At 65.8% G+C, this 20,327-nt stretch overlaps 3 protein-coding genes across 3 annotated transcripts in view; 1 reads left to right on the forward strand and 2 right to left on the reverse strand.

Annotated features, from left to right (window-relative positions):
• CASKIN1 (CASK interacting protein 1) overlaps window positions 1-4,597 on the reverse strand; it is a 29,315-nt gene extending 24,718 nt beyond the window's left edge. The window contains exon 1 of the mRNA XM_053992343.1: window positions 4,462-4,597. Coding sequence (XP_053848318.1) covers window positions 4,462-4,555 — 94 coding nt within the window. The 5' untranslated portion in view covers window positions 4,556-4,597. The remainder of the gene's footprint in view (window positions 1-4,461) is intronic.
• Window positions 4,598-6,989: 2,392 nt separating this feature from the next.
• Window positions 6,990-13,428, reverse strand: LOC128815531 (hexosaminidase D-like). The gene is made up of 15 exons (XM_053992332.1): window positions 13,360-13,428; window positions 10,759-10,964; window positions 10,443-10,548; window positions 10,073-10,304; window positions 9,845-9,954; window positions 9,447-9,534; window positions 9,202-9,366; window positions 8,925-9,108; window positions 8,647-8,718; window positions 8,335-8,539; window positions 8,165-8,247; window positions 7,884-7,962; window positions 7,617-7,718; window positions 7,399-7,488; window positions 6,990-7,306 (listed from the first exon to the last, which is right to left on the reverse strand). The coding sequence occupies exons 3-15, from the start codon at window positions 10,535-10,537 to the stop codon at window positions 7,123-7,125; spliced, it is 1,689 nt and encodes a 562-aa protein (XP_053848307.1). The 5' UTR covers window positions 10,538-10,548; window positions 10,759-10,964; window positions 13,360-13,428; the 3' UTR covers window positions 6,990-7,122.
• Window positions 13,429-14,946: 1,518 nt separating this feature from the next.
• MLST8 (MTOR associated protein, LST8 homolog) lies at window positions 14,947-20,318 on the forward strand. The gene is made up of 8 exons (XM_053992337.1): window positions 14,947-15,177; window positions 15,287-15,338; window positions 15,910-16,072; window positions 16,567-16,642; window positions 18,435-18,587; window positions 18,680-18,804; window positions 19,228-19,391; window positions 19,826-20,318. The coding sequence occupies exons 1-8, from the start codon at window positions 15,049-15,051 to the stop codon at window positions 19,942-19,944; spliced, it is 981 nt and encodes a 326-aa protein (XP_053848312.1). The 5' UTR covers window positions 14,947-15,048; the 3' UTR covers window positions 19,945-20,318.
• The last annotated feature ends 9 nt before the right edge of the window (window positions 20,319-20,327 follow it).

A 20,327-nucleotide genomic window follows, 5' to 3' on the forward strand; every position in this document is an offset into this window, starting at 1 on the left:
CGAGGGGCTGCCAAAGGGCTGCTTGGTGTCCAGCCAGGTGAATTTGGGACTGCTGAGAGAAAATCCAGGCCAGTGAGGGAGCTGGGAACGGAGCCGCCGGCCCGCGGCCCGCTGCTCCTCGATGGCAGTGGCCAACTGTCCCGGGTCCCCAGAGCATTCCTGCTGGGCAGGGGCGCTGCGGCCAGCCTGGAACACGGGGGTTGTGCTGGGGGCAGGGGGGCACGGGAGGGTTTGCACGCACAGCTCGGCCCAGCTACAGAGGCAAGAAATGTAAAATAAGGAGAAGCCACCCCAGGCTGAGCAATCGTGCCCCTCTGGAAGGAAACTTGGCACACACCAGCCCACACCCGCCTGCCAAGTCCTGCTGGGAGCGAGGCTTCGCGCGCGGGCTGGAAACCCCAAGAAGTTTATGAGGGACCCGCTGACACGTGGATGAGTCGGGCAGCAGCCGGAGCTGCTGGGCCCTGACGGGAGCCTGCCTGTCAGCAGAGCTCAGAGCACAGCCCGTGCCGGGGACACGCCTGGGATGCACCGGCATCTCCCCTTGCTGGCATCACCCGCGAGTCCCAGCCCATCCCCTTGGCATTCCGCCCCTTCATCCCTGCCAAGGGCATGGGGGGAGGCGTGGGAGCAGTGCCTGGCCACGCCATGGGGGATGCACGGGCCCAGCACCTCTTTGGCCAAGCTGCCACAGGATCTGGCCCCCCAGCCCCTTCCTCCTGCCCAGCACCTCTGGATGGCCCCAGAGGCAGCAGCATCCAGGGGCTCCAGCATTCCAGTGAGCATCATCTGCTCGTCTCTGCCTGGGTTTCTCTGTCAGCAGGGAGGTTCTGCCCAGTGCCTGTGTCCAGGGAGCAGCAGCAGGAGCCATCAGGGGTGGCTGCCTCCCAGGGAAGGCTCCTGCTTTCCCACAGGGCCGGGGGAGCCGGGCAGCTCCAGTGGCTGCCAGCCATGTGTGCCCTGGGCACTGCACCACAATTGGATTTGCATCTGCCCTGCCTTTTACTGCATGGAAATTGAATTGTAAAATGTCAAAGACATTTCCTAACTGCGCCATATTAGCCCGGTTTTATTAAATACTGTTATCAGAGCAGATTATGAATGCAATCAACTGCAGGCAAGAAAACCCAGAATTAACTGGCCACTGGGCAGGAGGACACACCGGAGGGCAGGAGGCAGCTGGTGAGGCCCTGCCCAGAACCTGTGTCCCCAGGCGCTCTGGCTCTGCTTCCCACTGTCCCCGAATCCTGGAGCACCGGTGAAGGAACATCCCCACCCAGCCAGTGCAGCTCCACTCACATCCCAGGATGGCTCCTCAGGGACAGCAGGACACTGAGTGTTCTTGCTGAGCTTTGAGCTCCCTTCCTAGGCAGGGCAGGACCAGCACATGGCAGCAGGACTGATGGGACAAGCCCTGAGATGCCAGAGCTGCTGCCAGTGACACTGAGGGCAGGATGCAGAGCCCTGCACAGGTGGCACTGCAGGAACAGGGCTCTCCTGCCCCGAGTGGGGGCACACCGAGAGCTGCCCAGGCCTCAGCACCAGCACCCCGGGCAGTGGGGCCAGGCTGGGCTGGGTTACCCAGGGTCACCCTGACGTGGCAGGACACAGGGGATGCAGAGCTCCGTGCCCAGCCCTGATCCCACCCAGGCTAACCCAGCCCTGGGTGGCCCCAGAGCTCAAACAACACACCAGGACACAAGTCCTGCAGGGCCACGTGCTGGGACATCTCCTTGGCCACACGAAGCTGCCCTGTGTGGAAGTGCTTTACAGAGCCCCCCAGCCTGGCTGGAGGAGAAACTAGGGCAGAGGATCCAACCCTTGGCTGGAGGTCCCACACTCGGCACAGGCAGCACCACACAGGAGCCATTCCCAACGTGGATGAGCTGCTGGCAGCGCCGGCCCCACAGGGAAGGAGCCAGCTCGCTCCAACCCTCCACAGCCACGGAACTGTGGATCCTCTGCATGGCACGGCACGGCACGGCACGGCACGGCTCACCTCCCACCGCCCAAAGCCCAGCGTGCCCAGGACAGGGATGGCACAGTGGGCACGGGTGCTCCTGGAAACACCCCACGGTCCCATCCCACCCCACGGCGCTGGGGCTGAGGGGAAAACGCCAAGTCACCACATTTCTTCGAGGTAGCACCGAGAAGGAGGGGACGGGGAGGGAAACAGTTTGCTGCCAAATCCCTGCATCTGATTTGCGCAACTTTCAGACAACCTCATCAATTATGGATGCCCGGGAAGCAGGCGCGGTGTGCGCTGCGGCCGGCCCGGGCCCCGAACCCACACTCACACCAAACGGGGCCCCATGTCACCATAGCAACCCGCGCTAATTCACGCAAGGATTTTTAAAATCTCATTTATTAAACCCCACATGAATAGGATATTATCCAGATAACAGAGCTAAGTTACAAATCTTGCTGGTGCCGCGCAGCGCGGGGAGCGCCGCAGGCATGCGTGGGACCGGAACTTGGAGGGGACGTGGGGACACCACGGCGTGGGGACAGCCTTGCTCCGTGCTCTCCCACTCCATGCACCACTCCAGCCCCATTGCCATGGCCAGAGGTACTTGAGCACCCCAGGCTGGGAGCACAGCACCCACCACACACGTGGCACCCACTGCCACAGGGGACAGCGGGATCCCGTGGGGAAATGGCCCCAGACGAGCCCAGCACTGGCACCAACTGGTCCAGCAGAGCTGCAGATGGGCAGCCCAGAAAGGGAATGGGGTGAGCATCCACCCCAACAGCAGGTTTAGCCCCACTGGGTGTCCCTTGTCCCTAACCTGTGATCCTGGCACAGGGAGCACTGCTGGCCCCTGTGGCCATCCTGCCAGGTGTCCAGAGGGCTCAGCCGTGGGATGTGCAGCAGAGTGCTGGGAAGGACAGGGATGCAGGAGAAGGTGGTGGCACTCCAGCACCTCTGGTTGTTGCCACAGCAACGCCAGCTGTGTGCCCAGGCCAGCAGGGACTGGAGAAGGGTGTGTGGGGACACTGTTGGGCACAGGCCAGGCGTTGTCCCCATACCCACACACTGCCCCAGGAGGCCACGGCAGCAGCAGTGTCTGGAGTGGGTTGGGATGAAGTGGGCTCTGAGCTGGAGGTTCTTCTTGCCCTGCACAGTCCCTCAGCAGTGACAGCAACGATGGCACTGGGGACATGGGGGACACCACGCCAGCCCTGCGTGGCACGAAGAAACACATGCTGGCCTCATGCTGGCACCATGAACACGGTGGATGCAACACCACAGCAGGGACATGGGGAATGCCATGCCAGCCCTGCTCAGCACCAGGACATGGGACACCACGCTGGCCGTGCTTGGCCAGAAACAGCCTTGCATGACCAGGGACAGGGGACACCTCACCAGTCCTGCACAGCTCCAGGGGTGCCCACGTTTGGGGAGTGCCGGCCCTGCAGAGAGGGACAGTGGGCACAGCAGTGGAGGGACTGAGTGTCCAGTGACCCAGAGCCACACGAGTGCTCCCCGTGGTCCCTGTCCGTACCCAGGAACGCTCCCCGGCCGCCCAGCTCGTCCCCGGCACCAGGCCTGAAACCTGCGGCTGCATCAGCACCATGAATTATTCAGTCCCGGGCGGAACGCCTCGACGGAGCAGTTACATCCTACAGCGAGTAGATACTCATGGTGCTACACACACGTACACCCGGAGACGCACACGCACAGCCACACGCACGCCCCCGCAGCCTCACACCTGGCCACGCACCCGCGGCGCACCCGCGGAGCCGTGCACAGCCAGCCGCAGGGATGCACCGGGAGATACCCGCGGAGCGACATCCAAACACCCCCTCAGCGAGAAACACCAACAGCCCAGCCAAACACACAGATGCCAGGGTACACACCGCCACGCAAACACCCCACGCACCCAAACACAGCCGCACACGCACCCGCGGCAGCGCGGACACACGCAGAGGTGCGCGGGCAGCGAGCCCCGGCGCTCTCCCGCGCGGGCCGGGCACACTCGCGGCACGCACACGCAGATGCGCCCGGCCGCAAACCCTGCCCAAACCCCCGGGAGCACCGGGCCCGGCTCCCGGGGAGTCAGGAGTTGCTCCCCGGTACGGGGCAAGGGCAGCCCGGCCGGAGCCCGGCCGGAGACCCTTTGCGGCTCCGCACCCGCGCAGCGCCCGGGGATGCTCCGAGCCCCGCCGGCGTGCTCAGACCCACGCCGGGCAGCGCCCCCCGCCCCTCCCGGGGCGCCGCCGGGGGTCCTCAGCACGTCTACGGTCCCCGCCCGCCCGCGACGAGCCGCAGCCGGGGAAGGGCCGGGGATGCTCCGAGGCGGGCAGGGCGGCATCGCGGCCGGGCCCCGGGAGCAGCGCTAGGATGCGGCCCCGAGCCGCCGCGCCCGCTGCTGCGACGCCGGAGCCCACGCGTGCCCCCCCTCCGTGTGTCCCCCCACACCGCCGCCCCCCGCCCGGCCCCGCCGCCGCCGCACTCACTGGCTTTGCCGGGCTTGGGCCTCTGCAGCAGCTTCTGCACGGCCGCGATGTCCTCCGCCTTCACCGCCTGCACCAGCTCCTGGTCCTTGCCCATGGCTGCGCCGCGCCGGGGCTGCCGGCTGCGGGCTCACGGCCCGAGCATCCTCCGCGGCGCGGCGCGGCGAGGGGCGGGGGGCGGCGGGGGGCGGCTCGGCGCGGCTCGGCACGGCTCGGCTCGGCACGGTGCAGCCCCCCCGCCCAGCCCGCCCGCTCCGGAGGCGGGGGCGGGGGCGGCGGCGGCGGCGGGCGCCCGGGGCGGGGCGCGGCGGGGCGGGGGGGCCGCACCGGGAGCGCGGGGGGCAGCGCGGGAGAGGAGGGAGAGGAGGAGGAGGACGAGCAAGAGGAGGAGGAGGAGGAGGAGGAGAGGGCGGGGGCCGCCCGGTGCTGCGGGCGGAGCGCGGGGATCCCCCTCCCCGGTGCCGGGCCCGGGGGACGCCCCGGTGGGAGCCGCCGCGCAGCCGTGGCGTGTAACGAGCTGGCGGGTCTCAGCGGCCGGGGGGAACGGGGGCAACACGGCTGCTCGGGGCCTCTACCTCCTCGGGGAGGATCCCGGGGGGGTCCAGCAGACCCCCTCCCGGGGTACCCCGTGCTCCCCAGCCCTGATCCAGGGTGCCCTTCGCCGCTCCCCGTCCCGCCTGGCCATCGCAGCAGCCTGCGGTGCCGATGACGGAAACCGGGCAAGAGCAGCCTTCATTATTTCTGTAAATAAAGCGCTCATTACCGCGTCATTTTCCACTTTTGTTGACACAATGGCCGGTGGCATTCGTCTCTTTCACTTTTAAGGCTGAAATGACCGAGACGTTACAGTTGCGGAGGGTTCCCGGCTGTGCCGAGGGCTGAGGAAGCTGAGGAACCCGACAGGACATGGGCCAGTGATGGACAAGGCTCTAACGTCCCCGCGGTGCCATCAGGGCAGCGCACGGACATCATTCGCACGAAATCAGCCCGAATTTCTGCCCTCCCGAACAAGTTCCTAGCTAAAAGCCTCGTGCAGTCCCAGCTCCAGCAAACCGGCGTTGGGGCACACGGGGCCGGAAGGCTGCTAGCCAACTGGCCAGCACGGCGCTGGGCACTGAGGGGTGCGGTCCCAGGTGGGTGCAGTGTCCGGGGACCGGGAGCTGCGGCCCCGTGTGAGCCGCCGTGGCAGACGGGAAGATGGAGGAGGGAACCCAGCTGTCCCCCGATGCCCCCTGCCCGCCCGCCCCGCGCTGGAGCCCAAGGGTCCCCTGCACAGCCCCCAGCTCCCGCCCAGTGCCCATCTCCGGGCTGACCCCCCCGCGGCGATGGCGGGGTCCGTCTCCTCTCCCCACCCCCGCTTTCCAATCCAGGACATTTGGGTTGCCAGCACGGAACGCCGCCTAATCTGCCCTCTAATCCCGCAGCCGGGCGCTGCACGGGGCCTTGAGCCGCGGCCGGGCTCCCGGGGCTGGGGGCTGGGGCTCCGCACGGGTCGGGGGCTTCCTTCACATCTGCCACCACCTGATAACAACCGGAGCGCCTCAACAAAGGTCCCTTTGTGCCCCACGGCTCCCTCCTGCTGGGCCCCCACACCCGGACACCCAGCACGGGGGGCAGCTCCTGCCCCCGCGGCCTCGCCGGGCACCGGGACCTCTGTGACCGGGGCACGGCACGGGGCAGCACGCGTGGGGCCGGTGGGGTGCACCAACGCTGTCCCTCCTCCCCGCCTGAGCCGGGCTTTGCGGGAGGAGCTCCAGCCTGGCGTTCCTGCGGCTCCCTCGGGCTCTTGCCAAGTCGGGTTGGTCTTTGCAGAGCAGAAGAATGTGCAGTGAAATGTCCCCGTTCCTGCCCTGCACACGCCGAGAGAAACCAGCGCCCGGAACGGGCAGAGCCTGGGGCACGGGGGGTTTGGGATGGGCACTGTGGGCAACAGGCACGTGGAAACCTGACTGTGGGAGCTGGAGACAGCACCAGCAGCAGGAGGGCTCATCCCACGCAGAGATCCCCACGCATCCCCCCAGCACAGCTGCCTTTCCGATGGGAAAGCAGCACAGCAGGGCCTCTGCCCGGGCTCGGGAGGCGGCGGGGTCTGGGAGCACACGGGGCCCGGGTGCTGGAATAACAGAGAAGAAGGAAGAGATGAAGGCAGAGTTCGGAGGCTGAAGAAGCCACCGCTGTGCTCACACCCCTCCCAGCGATCAGGGATGCACAGAGGCTGAAAGCAGACACAGCGCTGGCACGTCCCTCTGTCCCTGCTCCGTCCCAGGTGCCAGCCCTTGCCTGGGACATGCCGCACGCAGCAGCCACATGCTGGATCCCGTGCAGGGAGGGCATGGCCACCCTCGAGGCACACGGGTGTCCCCACGAGCTCTGTCACACTCTGCCCTGTGGCTCGCAGCCCCTCCGGCTCCATCAGAGCCTGAGCAGGGGCCCAGGAGCTGTCACAGGATAGAGCCCAGCCCTCCACACCAGCCGAGCTCCCTCTCCCTGCACAGGGGGGCAGAGCCGTGGCCCCCCCCAGCAAGCAGCAGTATCTACAAAAATACTTTATTGTGGAGGGGGAGTGCAGGGGCTCTGTACAGTGCAGACGGGCGTCACCAGCAGACAGACACACGATGGTGGCCCCCAAAGGCGGGGGGCAGCGGGAGCCGGGGGCTGCAGCCCCTACGTGGCCTTGGGCCGGCCGTTGAGGCGGATGATGGCCCGGTAGTCCCGCACCAGGTCCCGCAGCTGGTCCAGGTAGGGGTTGATGTTCTCCTCAATCCACTCCTCCACTGTGTCAGGGAAGTAGATCCTCTCCAGCTGGGCACGCAGGTCACGGACAAAGCTCTCCCAGTCCTCGTGGAGCCTGGAGGGGGGAGAGCAGGGGGTGCAGCTCCCTCGTGCGAGGGACCCCTCCCAGCCCCATGCAGCCCCCTCCCAGCCCCCAGCACCACGTACTTCAGCACCTTGCTGCCAAAGCTCTCCATGTTGCGGGGGTTCCCAAACTGGCGCTTCCGGTGGTAGGGGCTGAACCAGCCCTTGATGGCACTGGAGAGGCACGAGGGACTTGGGGGCGCGGGGGCCACCGGGGATGGGGAGCTGCACATCAGGCAGGTTCCCTCCCATGGAAATACACGGCCAGAGGCACCAATGCCACTGCTCCCCCCGCCTGTTACCTCTCCTCCTCCAGTGCCTTAAGGATGCTCTCCTTCAGGTGCCCATTAACCTGCTCCACCATGTGGTAGATCTCCACACCAGGGAACGCTCCCCTGCCCTCGCTGGGGAAAGGGAGGAGAAGGGGAGGGCTCAGCACGTGGGGTGCACTGATGTGGTGAACCCCAGCACCCTGGCAGGTCTGGGACCAGGGCATTTGGGCGACCAAGCCTCTGCTTCCCTCCAGTGCATCCCTTCTGATGGAACTGCCCCGACCACGTGCCACGCACCAGGTGCTCTGCTCCAGCTGCACGCTCTCCAAGCCCAGCACATCCAGGACCTTCCTTTTTGCCTCTTCTGTGAAGCCCCCTGGGGGAGCGAGGAAAGGGACAGAAGAGCCAGGGACACGTCACCATCAGGCTCACCCCGGCTTCACCACACCCCCAAGACTGAGTGAGCTGAAGCTCTTCCTCCTCTGCCTCCCAGCTCCCCCAGTTCCCTGCCAAGCAGGACGGGGTCCGGCAGGCGGTGGGAGGTGGGGATGAGCCCGGCCATGCCCCTGGGGGCTCACCGTTCACCAGGGTCTGCAGGCAGATGGCCAGCGAGGGGATGCTGACGGGCAGCAGCTCGCAGAGCACCGAGTAGTGATCGTACCTGTGGGACAGGGACAGGGACAGCCACCACCGTGCCAGCATGGCTCTGCGGGCACCGGAGGGCACAGAGGGTCCCACCACCCCTTACCTCTGCCAGCCAGTGAGCACGACGCCCTGCAAGCGCAGCGGGGCCAGCCGTGGCACGGCCTGCATCACCTTCAGCCAGCTCAGGTGGTTTTTCAGGTGGTAGCTCAGCGGGGTCCAGGCCTGCGCCGGCCCCGTGGTGCCCTTGAAGGCGCTGGCGAACCAAACGGCCTCGAAGCCGCTCTCCACGTACTTGGTGAGGAACTGCACTGCAGCGGGACAGGCGCCAGCCACCAGTGCCACTGTCCCCAGGAGGCTGCGGGGGGCTCGGGGGGGATCCCCCCACCACCCCCAGGAGCCCGGCACGTCACCTTACCGATCTGCTCAGCCTCGAAGTCGGGAGCGTAGAACCACACCACGGGTGAGACGTGCTTCGCTATCCCCGACTCTGCAGGGACAGCAGCGAGGGGACCTTGGTGCCGGCAGCAGGAGGGAGCCTCGGGCTCCTCACGCTTCCCCGAGACCCACGTTCCCCCAGGGCAGGGCATGGGCTCCTGCTGGCACTGGGCACGATGCCAGGCAGGGTGGGCACAGAGCGGGTGCGGCTGAGGAGCCTGGCACAGGTGCCACCACTGCTGTCCCTGTTCCCCTCACCCCGCAGGGCTCCCACGCTGATCTTCCTCAGCATGTCGTCCCACATGAGCACCCGCAGCCCCCAGTACTGCGCCGTGAGGAAGCCCAGAACCTCCTTGATGTGCTTCAGGTACACGGTCCCCACGTCGCCCTTGTTGTGGCTCATCCAGTTCTTGGAGTCCATCCCCTCCCCAAGATGGAAAACCTGGACTTGGGGGAAGGGACATGCTCAGCAGCCCCTGGGAGCACCCCCAGAGCCTGGGGTGAGGGCTGGGGTCCCTGCACAGCCCCTGCCCACCTCGTCTGCACCGATGTGGATCCAGGTGGAGCGCCGGTGCTTCTCGATCACCTGTGACAGGATGCTCTTGAGCAGGGCCAGGGTGTCGGGGACGTGGGGGTTGAAGCTGTTGGGGAAGCGCTCGACCTCCCGCAGGTGCTGGTACTTCTCGTGCTTGAGGATGAACTGTGGGGAGGAGCCATCAGGGGGGTGTCCAGGGGGAACCCCCGTGACCTGGGATGGGGAGCAGGACTGGGGCCCTCTACCTCCACGTGGCCAAAGGTCTGCACCAGGGGAACCACCTCCAGCTTGTGTTGCTCCGCCAGCTGCTGGATCCGCTCGATGTCCTCCTCGCTGGGAGGGCAGGGACAGGCTCAGAGGGGGATGCCAGGGCAGAGGGCAGAGCGTGGGGGCACTTCCCCCTCCTCTGGCACCCTGCCCACGTGGCCCCGGTTGCCCCATATATGTGTGCACTTTACTGAGGGGCACAAACATTGACCTGCCAGGGCAGGAAGACCTGCTGGTGTGCCCAGCAGCACAGCCTGGCACTCTGGCCGTGGTTACCGTGGGCATGGCGCCAGGTGGGTCACACCCAGCCCCTGGCACACCGGGACCTGCGGGGGCCACAAGCCCCACAGCCAGCTCGGCACACAGCCCTGCTCACCTGTAGGCGTACGGGGACCTGAGGATTTCCAGCTCCCCCTTGAAGGGGAACATGTCCTCGTACTCGATGAGGACGCCGTTGGCTCCCAGCTGGGACAGGAGGGGGAACACCTGCAGGGTGGGCAGGGTGGGCTCAGCAGTGGGGATGGCACAGTCCAGGTGTCAGCAGGGGCCGAGCCCTGTCAATTCATCACCTCCTTAGCTCCTCCCTGTCCCTGGGCATCCTCACCTGTTCCAGGTAGGAGACTCTGGGCGCAGCTCCCTTGAGGTCCAGGTGGACCAGCCTCATCTCGGTGGCACTGACATCCTTGGGGACCTGCTGCTTTTGCTTCAGGGTCATTATCTTTGCTGCAGGGACCTCCAGAACGTGGCTCTGGGGGATGATGTCCTGCACGACGTCACCGGTGTCCCCCCAGAAGGCGCTGTCCTTGCTGACGTGCTTGTGCAGCTCCAGGGTAAAGCTGCAGGGAGTGGAGCAGGGATGGGGGTGTCCGTGGGGTTATGGGGGCACCAGCTGCCCCCAGCACCAGGCACCACACAAGCTCAGCCCAGGGGGTGCCACAAACCCCGACCCCCTTGGGGTCCTGCTGTCACCTCACCTGTCACGGAAGAGGAACTTGATGCCAGCCAAGGCAACGAGGAGCAGCACGACGAGGCGCAGCAGGTTCAGCCGGTGGCTCCGCTGGAAGGCCATCTCTGGGATCTCTGGGGACACACACGGGGTCTGGTAGTCCGTGGCCAGCAGTGGCCAGAGGGACCCCAAGCACAGGTGAGCCCACCCAGCCCCACGTACCGTGCCCTGCTCCCCTGCCCGGGGCAGCACGAGACCCAGAGAAAGGCGACATGGGGGCAACCCCTCTGGCCAGCCTGGTGCCCATCGGGGACGCGCGGCAGTGCCCCGTGTGTCCCTCCTACCTCGTGTGCCCCAGCGTGGGGCCAGCGCCGGCTCCGCCTCTCCCTCTGCCCGCACGGGTGAGGCCGGAGCCCGAGCAAACAGGGCGGTGGCGGCAGGGCAGGTCCCCACCGGGGATCCCGAGCAGCTGCCGGCTCACCCCCGAGCCAGGGGCCGTGTCACAGGGCGGCTGGATGGGATGGCATCACGGGGTGGGCACGGCGCATCCCTGCGGGTAGGGAAGAGGTGATTGGGAGCCACCCGGGCACATGCCAGCACCGGGCTGCACCAGGGGTGGCACCGGCACTGGCAGGGTGAGGGTGGCAGCCCGGACCGCCTTGGCACCCGCAGGGGCCGTGTGAGAGGCAGCACGGATCCTCCTGGGAGCCACGTTCAGGCACTTCTGCCCCTTCTTTCTCCTGTTTCTCTGGTTCTGGAGTGTTCAGTGAGGCCCGGACAGGGCAGCGCAGCCCCCCCGGCCCCGCGGAACCGCCGCCAGCGCTCCTGGTGAGCTGCCACCCAAACACACCCGAGCTCAGGGTTAAATCCAGCTCCGGCAGACTGGGGAAGTGAAAAGCAGATTTTGGCAGCTGCGGGTGCCCAAGCGGCTCAGCTGATCGCGAGGGTTTTGTTTGTGTTGCCAGAGCGGTGGCACCGGGGAGAGCCGCGCTGAGCCGCCCCGCGCCTCCGAGTGAGCCCTTTCCCAGACACAGCCCTAATCCCTCCCGACACCCCTGCTGCCGCGGGGGGCAGGGGCTGAGCGCCCGGGACCCCCCCGGGCAGCAGGACGTGCTGTCCCCAGAGCAAGAGCAGGTCACAGGGCAGGACAGCGACGTGCTCCATCCCTGCTCCATCCCCACGGCCCGGTGCCCGCGGGTACCCCGTCCCTCGGTGCCCGTGGGCAGGAGGAGGAGCAGGAGCCGGTTTTTTTGGGGAGCAGGCTGATCGCTGCACTCCTTCCCTCGTGGCACTGCAGCTCCTGTGCTGCGGGGGACAAATGTGGTTCCCGCTCCCTGCCGTGCCCAGCTCGGGATATTCCTGGCAGCTCCAGCACAGCCCAGCAGGGATGTGCCGGGCTGGAGATGGCTGCCAGCCCAGCGGTCACCACTGGGTGCACGGAAAGGCTGAGAGGGCACACAGGAGGGGGGTCAGTGGCCCCTGGGCACGCAGCATGGGGAGCCCAGCACCCAGGAAGGCCATAAATATGCCAAGTGCTAATGGCGCTGTCATGGGAACGCAGCGCCTGATCGGAGCAGGGATAAATATTTAGACAGACGCTGTCAGCTCGCCAGGATTCGGTGTTTTTAATGCACGTTATCTTATTTAAATAGGGCAGGTTCTCAGGGCTGGAGCTCCCTGGCACAGCCAGGGCCAGGGATGGACGCTGGCCGGAGCGGGGAGTCCCAAGGGGTGCCGGGGCCAGCCAGGGGCCGCGTCCCTGCGCCACGGGGACATCCCTGGGCAGCGAGGGCTCAGCCGATGGATGCCGCGCCTCTAACCCGGCACCTCGCCGCGAGCACCCGCTGTATTTATGAACGTCACATCTGCCGCTGCCAGCGCTGGGGGACGGCGCTGCCGCGGGCCCCGGGAGGCTCGGAGGAGCTCCGCACAACCGGCCAGGCTGACTCAACGCTCCACCGGCAGCGGGGCGAGGAGGGGCCGCACCGCCGGCCCCCTACCTGCCCCCAGGTGCCAGCCCCCTGCATCCAGCCCGGCTCCCCGCTTACCTTCCAGAGCCCCGAGGAGGGGAGGATGGGAGCAAACAAACCCAAACCTGAGCTCTGAGGGCATGGCAGGGGCCGTGCGGGGGAGGGAGCCGAGTGTCCCGTGGGTGGCAGGTGCCACTGCGTTCCGTGGGCTGGCAGCGAGGGTTTCGGGTGCCAGCCGGCTGCCCACAGCCCCGCTGCGGTGCTCCCCGGCGTTTCCCTGCCGAAGCCCCGTGCCCCGGCACGCCGGGCCGTGGGGGAGCCGTGCTGCTCCGTGCGCACTCGGGGGGCACGCTCGCACACACGTGCGCACGCTGGCGTGCTTCCAGAGCATTCCATGGCCAGCCTGGCCGTGAGCAGCCCGTGCTGCCAGCCTGTGCCCCCAGGACGAGCTGCCCCTCGCCAGGGGTCACGGGGCTGCAGCCCCACAGCCGGGGCACTCCTGCGTGGGGAGGCTGCAGGTCCCTGTGGGGCTGCAGGACGGGGGCTGTTCCCTCATCCCTGGGCACAGCTGGTCCCTGTCCCATCCCGGTCCCTCCCGGGAGCACGCATGGAGCAGCCCCTGGGCACAAGGGACCCTCTGCACACCCCACCCATCCCTCCGTGCTGCGGGGCACCACCCACACCCCGCCAACCCGGCACAGCCCACAGCGCCCCGCACCAAGGACACCTTGGGCACTCCCGCTCTCCACGGCACCCTCCGGGCTCTGCTCGGCAGCGCTGCGGCCCCGGGCACACCTGCGTCCTCCCGCGGGCATCCCCGCATCCTCCCAAGCATCCCTGCATCTTCCCCGGGCTTCCCTGCGGCACCGGGGCCCCGCATCCCCCCGAGCATCCCCGCATCCTCCCGGTACCGGTCCCCACCGCGGCGCCGGCCATCTCCCGGCCCCGAGCATCCCCCGCTCCCCCGGCCCTTACCGGCAGGTGCGGGGCGGCCGCGGGCACCGCCGGGAGCGGGAGCGGGCGCGGGCGCGGGCACGGCCGCCGCCGCCGCCGCTCTTAAAGGGCCCGGTGCCCGCCGGTGCGGCAAGTGAGGAGGGATGCACCGGGCTCCGCCACCCGCCGCGCACAGCGGGCACCGTGCCCAGCGCCCCGGTGCCACACGCCCGCGGCGGGAGCACCGGCAGAGCGCGGAGCCGCCGTCCGCCCTGACCGGGAGGCACCGGCAACAAGGGGCGGCTCTGGGGCGGCTCCGCGGTGCCCGGTGCGTGCCCGGTGCCGGTTCCCAGTGCCCGTTCGGGCTCGGTGCGCGCCCAGTGCCCGCCCCCGCACAGCGATGCCCGGTGTGGGCTCTGTGCCTGGAGCCCGGTGTGTGTCCCGTGTGCCATGTCCCGTGTCCCGTGTGCCATGTCCCGTGTCCCGTGTCCCGTGTCCCGTGTCCCGTGTGCCATGTCCTGTGTCCCGTGTCCCATGTCCCATGTCCTGTGTCCCATGTCCCGTGTCCTGTGTCCCGTGTTCCGTGTCCCGTGTCCCGTGTCCCGTGTCCTGTGTCCCATGTCCCATGTCCCGTGTCCCATGTCCCGTGTCCTGTGTCCTGTGTCCTGTGTCCTGTGTCCCATGTCCCGTGTCCTGTGTCCCATGTCCTGTGTCCCATGTCCCGTGTCCTGTGTCCCGTGTTCCGTGTCCCGTGTCCCGTGTCCCATGTCCTGTGTCCCATGTCCTGTGTCCCATGTCCCATGTCCCGTGCCTGTTGTGTGTCCGGTGTGTGTCCCATGTCCTGTGTCCCATGTCTCGTGTCCCGTGTCCCGTGTCCCATGTCCCATGTCCCGTGCCTGTTGTGTGTCCGGTGTGTGTCCCATGTCCTGTGTCCCATGTCTCGTGTCCCGTGTCCCGTGTCCCATGTCCCATGTCCCGTGCCTGTTGTGTGTCCGGTGTGTGTCCCATGTCCTGTGTCCCATGTCTCGTGTCCCGTGTCCCGTGTCCCATGTCCCATGTCCCGTGCCTGTTGTGTGTCCGGTGTGTGTCCCATGTCCCACAGTTCGTGTCCCATACTTGGCGCCCAGTGTGTGCCCTGTGCCCAGTGTGTGTCCCATGTCCCATGTCCCGTATCTCATGCCCCACATCTCATGTCCCATATCCCATAATGTCCCATATCCCATAATGTGTCCCATATCCCATAATGTCCCATATCCCATAATATCCCATATCCCATATTGTGTCCCGTATCCCATAATATCCCATATCCCATATTGTGTCCCGTATCCCATAATATCCCATAATATCCCACATCCCACATCCCAGATCCCGTTCCCAGCACAGCGCCCCCTGGCGGCACCGCTGCGCACGCGCTCCCCTCCCCCCCCCCCCGCCGCGCTCCGTGGTCTCGCCCGTCGCTCCCCCCGCGCCCCGGCCGTGGTCCATCCCTCCGCCCCGCTCCCGCGCATGCGCGCTCCCGCCGGACGCGGCCCGGGCCGGCTGCGCGCTCGGGCGGCGCCGCGCGCACGCGCAGAGCGGGGAGCCGTGAGGGGACCGGGCCCGGGAGCGGGAGCGGGACCGGGGGGACGCGGGGTGAGCGAGACCCGCGGGCCGGGCCGACACCCCGCGGCGTCAGAGAGGCCCCGCAGGCTTTAGGGAGTCCCCCGAGCGCGGGCGCGGCGCGGCGGCACCATGAACGCGGCGCAGGGCACGGTGGGCAGCGACCCGGTGATCCTGGCCACGGCCGGCTACGACCACACGGTGCGGTTCTGGCAGGCGCACAGCGGCATCTGCACCCGCACGGTGCAGCACCAGGACTCCGTATCCTTCCTTCTTTCCCCGCCGCCCCGGCGGCTCGGGGCCGGCCCCGCGTTCGGGTCCCGGACCGGGCCCGGCTGATGCTCCGTACCGACCTTAACGGCGCCCGCAGCAGGTGAACGCCCTGGAGATCACGCCGGACCGGAGCATGATCGCGGCCGCAGGTGAGCGCTCCTGCCCCGCCGGTGCTGAGGCGCTGCCCGGTGCTGATGCACTGCCCGGTGCTGAGGCGCTGCCCGGTGCTTGGCCGCTGCCCGGTGCTGATGCACTGCCCGGTGCTGATGCACTGCCCGGTGCTGAGGCACTGCCCGGTGCTGAGGCACTGCCCGGTGCTCAGCTGTGGCCCGGTGCTGAGGCACTGCCCGGTGCTGAGGCGCTGCCCGGTGCTGAGGCGCTGCCCGGTGCTGATGCACTGCCCGGTGCTGAGGCGCTGCCCGGTGCTGAGGCACTGCCTGGTGCTGAGGCACTGCCCGGTGCTGAGGCACTGCCCGGTGCTGAGGCACTGCCCGGTGCTCAGCTGTGGCCCGGTGCTGAGGCACTGCCCGGTGCTGAGGCACTGCCCGGTGCTGAGGCGCTGCCCGGTGCTTGGCCGCTGCCCGGTGCTGAGGCACTGCCCGGTGCTGAGGCGCTGCCCGGTGCTGAGGCACTGCCCGGTGCTGATGCACTGCCCGGTGCTGAGGCACTGCCCGGTGCTGAGGCGCTGCCCGGTGCTGAGGCGCTGCCCGGTGCTCGCAGGGTACCAGCACATCCGCATGTACGACCTGAACTCCAACAACCCCAACCCCGTCATCAACTACGACGGCGTGAGCAAGAACATCACCTCGGTGGGGTTCCACGAGGACGGCCGCTGGATGTACACGGGCGGCGAGGACTGCATGGCCCGCATCTGGGACCTCCGGTGGGCACCGGGGCTTCCCCCGCCCGGCCGGCAGCGCCCCCGGGCTGTGGGGCCGAGCCTGCAGCCCTGAGCGCCCCTCCCTGGCTCTGTCACAGGTCCCATAACCCCTGAGCACCCCTACCCCACTGTCACACATCCCACAACCCCTGAGCACCCTTCCCTGGCTCTGTCAGAGGTCCCACAACCCCTGAGCACCCCTCCTGGCTCTGTCACATATCCCATAACCCCTGAGCACCCCTCCCTCACTGTCACAGGTCCCACAACCCCTGAGCACCCCTACCCCACTGTCACAGGTCCCACAACCCCTGAGCACCCCTCCCTGGCTCTGTCACAGGTCCCATAACCCCGGAGCACCCTTCCCTGGCTCTGTCACACATCCCATAACCCCTGAGCACCCCTACCCCACTGTCACAGGTCCCACAACCCCTGAGCACCCCTCCCTGGCTCTGTCACAGGTCCCACAACCCCTGAGCATCCCTCCCTCCCTGTCACAGGTCCCGGAACCTCCAGTGCCAGCGCATTTTCCAGGTGAACGCTCCCATCAACTGCGTCTGCCTGCACCCCAACCAGGTGAGGAAGCTGCCTCCTCTGGGGATCCCAGCTCAGAGAATCCTGAGGAACATGAGCTTAAAGCTCATCCCACTCCACCCCCTGCCATGGCAGGGACACCTTCAACTCCCCAGGCTGCTCCAAGCCCTGTCCAGCCTGGGACACTGCCAGGGATGCAGGGGCAGCCACAGCTGCTCTGGGCTGTTCCTGTGGCTCCTCTGGGTAAACCTGAGGGGCTGCAGAGATGTATCCCAGCAGAAGATGGGGTACAGCCCAACGTGGGCTGGGGGCTTCATGTGATGTGTTTGTGCTGATGACCTAGTGGCTGCTGCAAAGGGACAGTGCAGGGGCTGCACTGAGCTCATCCCATGGGAGGATGCACGCCCTTGGAGCGGGCTCTGCCCCCGAGCAGCCCTGGGGATGTGATGGGAGCAAAGCTGGAAGAGTGAGGGCAGCTGGGAAGCTTGAGGGTGACAACACTGCCAAGGAAAAGCATCCTGGGGCCTTTGGCTGTGATTCCCTTCAGGTGAGGCTTGGATTGAAATTCCCCAGTGGGTTCAGCAGCTGTTGCTGAGCAGAGGGAGAGTGGGGGCACTTGAAGAGGCTGAAGGGAGCAGGAGCAGGGAAATCAATAGGGATCAGTCAGTGCTAATGGCTGGGCTGGGCTTGCAGGGCTGTGGTTTTGCCTGCAGACAGGGCTGTGCAAACCTCTGTAAAGTCCTGAGTAATGGAAACGTTCCCTTGCGTTTCATTTGGCAAAGGTTTAATTTTGCAGATCAGGGAGTTTCAGGCGAAATTTGAGATGGGTTATTTGGACCAGGCTATCCAAATCATGCAGACAATCCACCGTCCTGTAGTGTCAGTGCTGCCAGAGTGTGTTGTGTTAAATGAATGGTGCTGAACACAGGTCTTAGATGTGAAATAATCCCTGACCACGGTGCTGCTGAGGTGCAGCGTGTTGGTTTGTGAGCAGAAGGTGGTTAATTAGACCAAAGGTGGCAGCATTTGTTCGGGCAGTTCCGTGGCTCTGCAGTTCCCTCTGCAGAGATGCTGATCCGATTATCCAGAGATTCCTCACGGTCTGAGTAAAGCCATGAAAACTTTGGACTCATCATTTACACCTGCTGAGAGGGGGCTGAGGAGCCCAGAAGAGACTTTTGTGCAGTCAGATAAATGCATTGAGTGGTGTCTGTCTCCTCGGAAGCAGCCTCTGCTCCCAGGGACAGGATTAGCTGTGCCTGATGACCTGATCTCCTCTAGGGATTCTGCTAAAATTATGGGCAGCGCAGGGCTGTCGATAAAGGCCTGGTTTGAGTGGAGACATGCCAGCATTGTCTTCTGCTCTGAGCACGGGATCAGAGCCAGGACTCCTGCCCTTGGCTCTTGTCCTTCCCCTGAGAAGGGGGGGGAGAGAGGAAAAACCCACTTCAGGTTGTGTTTTTCTGGTATCTGCACCCTTGAGTGCTTCAGCTGTTCAGTGGCCAACCTGCCTCTTAATGCTGCCTCTCAGACGTGCTGAAAACCACCTGGCTGCTGTGGATGTCGTTTGGAGCTGTGGCTGTGCCACAGCCCTGGAGCCGGGACAGCTCTGTTTGCTCTGGGGTTTAGAAAATCAGCAAACCCTTCTGGGGAGGGAAACAGCCTTTTGTAGAGTGTCACGGGAGTCTGGGACAGGCAGGGTGTGAAACAGCCCTGAGCTGGGGAGAGAGGAGGCAGGACAGGACCGTGCTGCTTGACCCCAGAGCAGGGCTGCAGTGGTGCTGCAGTGCTGCTGCTCACCGTGCCCACAGAGACACGGCCGTGTGCCCTGCAGGCAGAGCTGATCGTGGGCGACCAGAGCGGGGCCATCCACATCTGGGACCTGAAGACTGACCACAACGAGCAGCTCATCCCCGAGCCCGAGGTGTCGGTGAACTCGGTGCACATCGACCCCGATGCCAGTTACATGGCGGCCGTGAACAGCTCGGTGAGCTCCGCCGGGCCCTGCCGGGGCGGGCAGCTGGGTTCAGGTGGGCATCCAGCAGCAGCCTGGGCACACATCCCGCCGTGTCCCTGCAGGGAAACTGCTACGTGTGGAACCTGACGGGCGGCATCGGCGAGGAGGTGACGCAGCTGATCCCCAAGACCAAGATCCCGGCACACAACCGCTACGCCCTGCAGTGCAAGTTCAGCCCCGACTCCACGTGAGTGTGGAGCCCCTCACTCCCTCCCAGGGCAAGCGGGGGCCTTTTGGGGCAGGCAGGGGCCAGCTGTGCCTCCAGCTGTGGCTGGTGCTGGCTCCAAACTGCAAGTCCCCAGGGAGGAGCAGGACAGGAGCAGGGGATGTGGCACCAGGGGGTTGCTGTCAGGGGTGTCCCACTCGTGCTCCCCGAGCTCAGCAAAGTTTGCAGCCGTGAGCTGTTCTTCAGCTGCTGCAGCGTGAGCTCCTTCACGCAGTCTGTTCAGCTGGAATCTGCTAAATCAGACAGTGCAGGTGTAGGGAGATCTGATTGCAATGGGGGCAGGTCTCCAGGCTGTCACTGGCCCTGGCCCAGGTCTGTGGTAACCAGAGGCCCACAGGGGGACAGTGACTGATGAGGTTGCCCTCAGATGTCTCCTTCTTGCAGGCTCTTGGCCACCTGTTCTGCAGATCAGACGTGCAAGATCTGGAGGACCTCAAACTTCTCTCTGATGACGGAGCTGAGCATTAAGAGCAACAACCCTGGGGAGACGTCGCGGGGCTGGATGTGGGACTGCGCCTTCTCCGGGGACTCCCAGTACATCGTCACAGGTGAGGCACCACCTGGGCTGTGCCAGGGCCCTGCAGCAGCCAGGCCTGCCCAGTTACCCTGGCTGGGACGTGGCCAGAGCCTGGGGCACAGGGGGTGTGAGGTGGGAGCAGCCAGTTCTGACTGGAGCATTTTGTGCTGCTGCAGTGGGGCAGTGTTGGGACTGGAGAGGAGAGCTCCAGCTGTGCTGTTCATCTCACAGCCCACAGCCTGTTAGGCCCTTGAACACACCTGTGGTCATTTCCACGCTCACTGCTCTCCAAAAGAATGAAACCCCACGTAGAGAGAAATGCACTGAGCTGCTCTGCCTTGCTGGTTATCACCAGCCCTAAGGATGGCTGAAGGAAGCAAGAGCAAAGTATTTCTTAGAATAATAGTAAAAAAGAAACTTAAAAGGTAATATATATCCCACTCTTCTTTTCACTCTGTGTTCCAGCCTCCTCTGATAACCTGGCCAGACTGTGGTGTGTGGAGACAGGAGAGATCAAGAGGGAATACAGTGGCCACCAGAAAGCCGTGGTGTGCCTGGCCTTCAATGACAGCGTCTTGGGATAACGGGCACGTGTGGCAAGGACAGGACCTCTGCTTGTTTCCCCTTGCCTTGCCAGACCCTCTCCAGAGCCTGGGACACGCTCTGTACCCATCCTCTCCTGCATGGAGAGGGCTGGGGCTCTGACAGGGGCAGCTGCAGCTGCCTGGGGTGAGACCAGGCTTCAGCTCCAGGCAGGACATTGCTGAAGTGTGTGGCCCTGAGGGAGGGAATGGGAGAGGGAGGCACGGTCCCACTGCAGGGACACGGGTACAGTTCAGCTGCAGGAATCCCTGGGGCATTGGCTGCTGACTGCTCTGGATGTTCTTGTACCCCAGAGTGGGAAAAAAATAAAAGTCAGCCTTTGCCAGTGATGGGAGAGGCTGATCAAAGAGGAGAAGCAGCTCTT

Source organism: Vidua macroura, chromosome 16, assembly GCF_024509145.1.
Source record: "Vidua macroura isolate BioBank_ID:100142 chromosome 16, ASM2450914v1, whole genome shotgun sequence".
Taxonomy (NCBI): domain Eukaryota; kingdom Metazoa; phylum Chordata; class Aves; order Passeriformes; family Viduidae; genus Vidua; species Vidua macroura.

Coding starts and splice junctions, on each gene's coding strand:
- LOC128815531 (XM_053992332.1), bottom strand. CDS start 10,537: ATGGCCTTCCAGCGGAGCCACCGGCTGAACCTGCTGCGCCTCGTCGTG. Junction 9,367..9,446: donor AGACCTTTGGCCACGTGGAG/GTAGAGGGCCCC, acceptor TCCTCCCCACAG/TTCATCCTCAAGCACGAGAA. Junction 8,719..8,924: donor CAGCGTGGGAGCCCTGCGGG/GTGAGGGGAACA, acceptor CTGTCCCTGCAG/AGTCGGGGATAGCGAAGCAC.
- MLST8 (XM_053992337.1), top strand. CDS start 15,049: ATGAACGCGGCGCAGGGCACGGTGGGCAGCGACCCGGTGATCCTGGCC. Junction 16,073..16,566: donor GCCCGCATCTGGGACCTCCG/GTGGGCACCGGG, acceptor TCCCTGTCACAG/GTCCCGGAACCTCCAGTGCC. Junction 16,643..18,434: donor TCTGCCTGCACCCCAACCAG/GTGAGGAAGCTG, acceptor TGTGCCCTGCAG/GCAGAGCTGATCGTGGGCGA.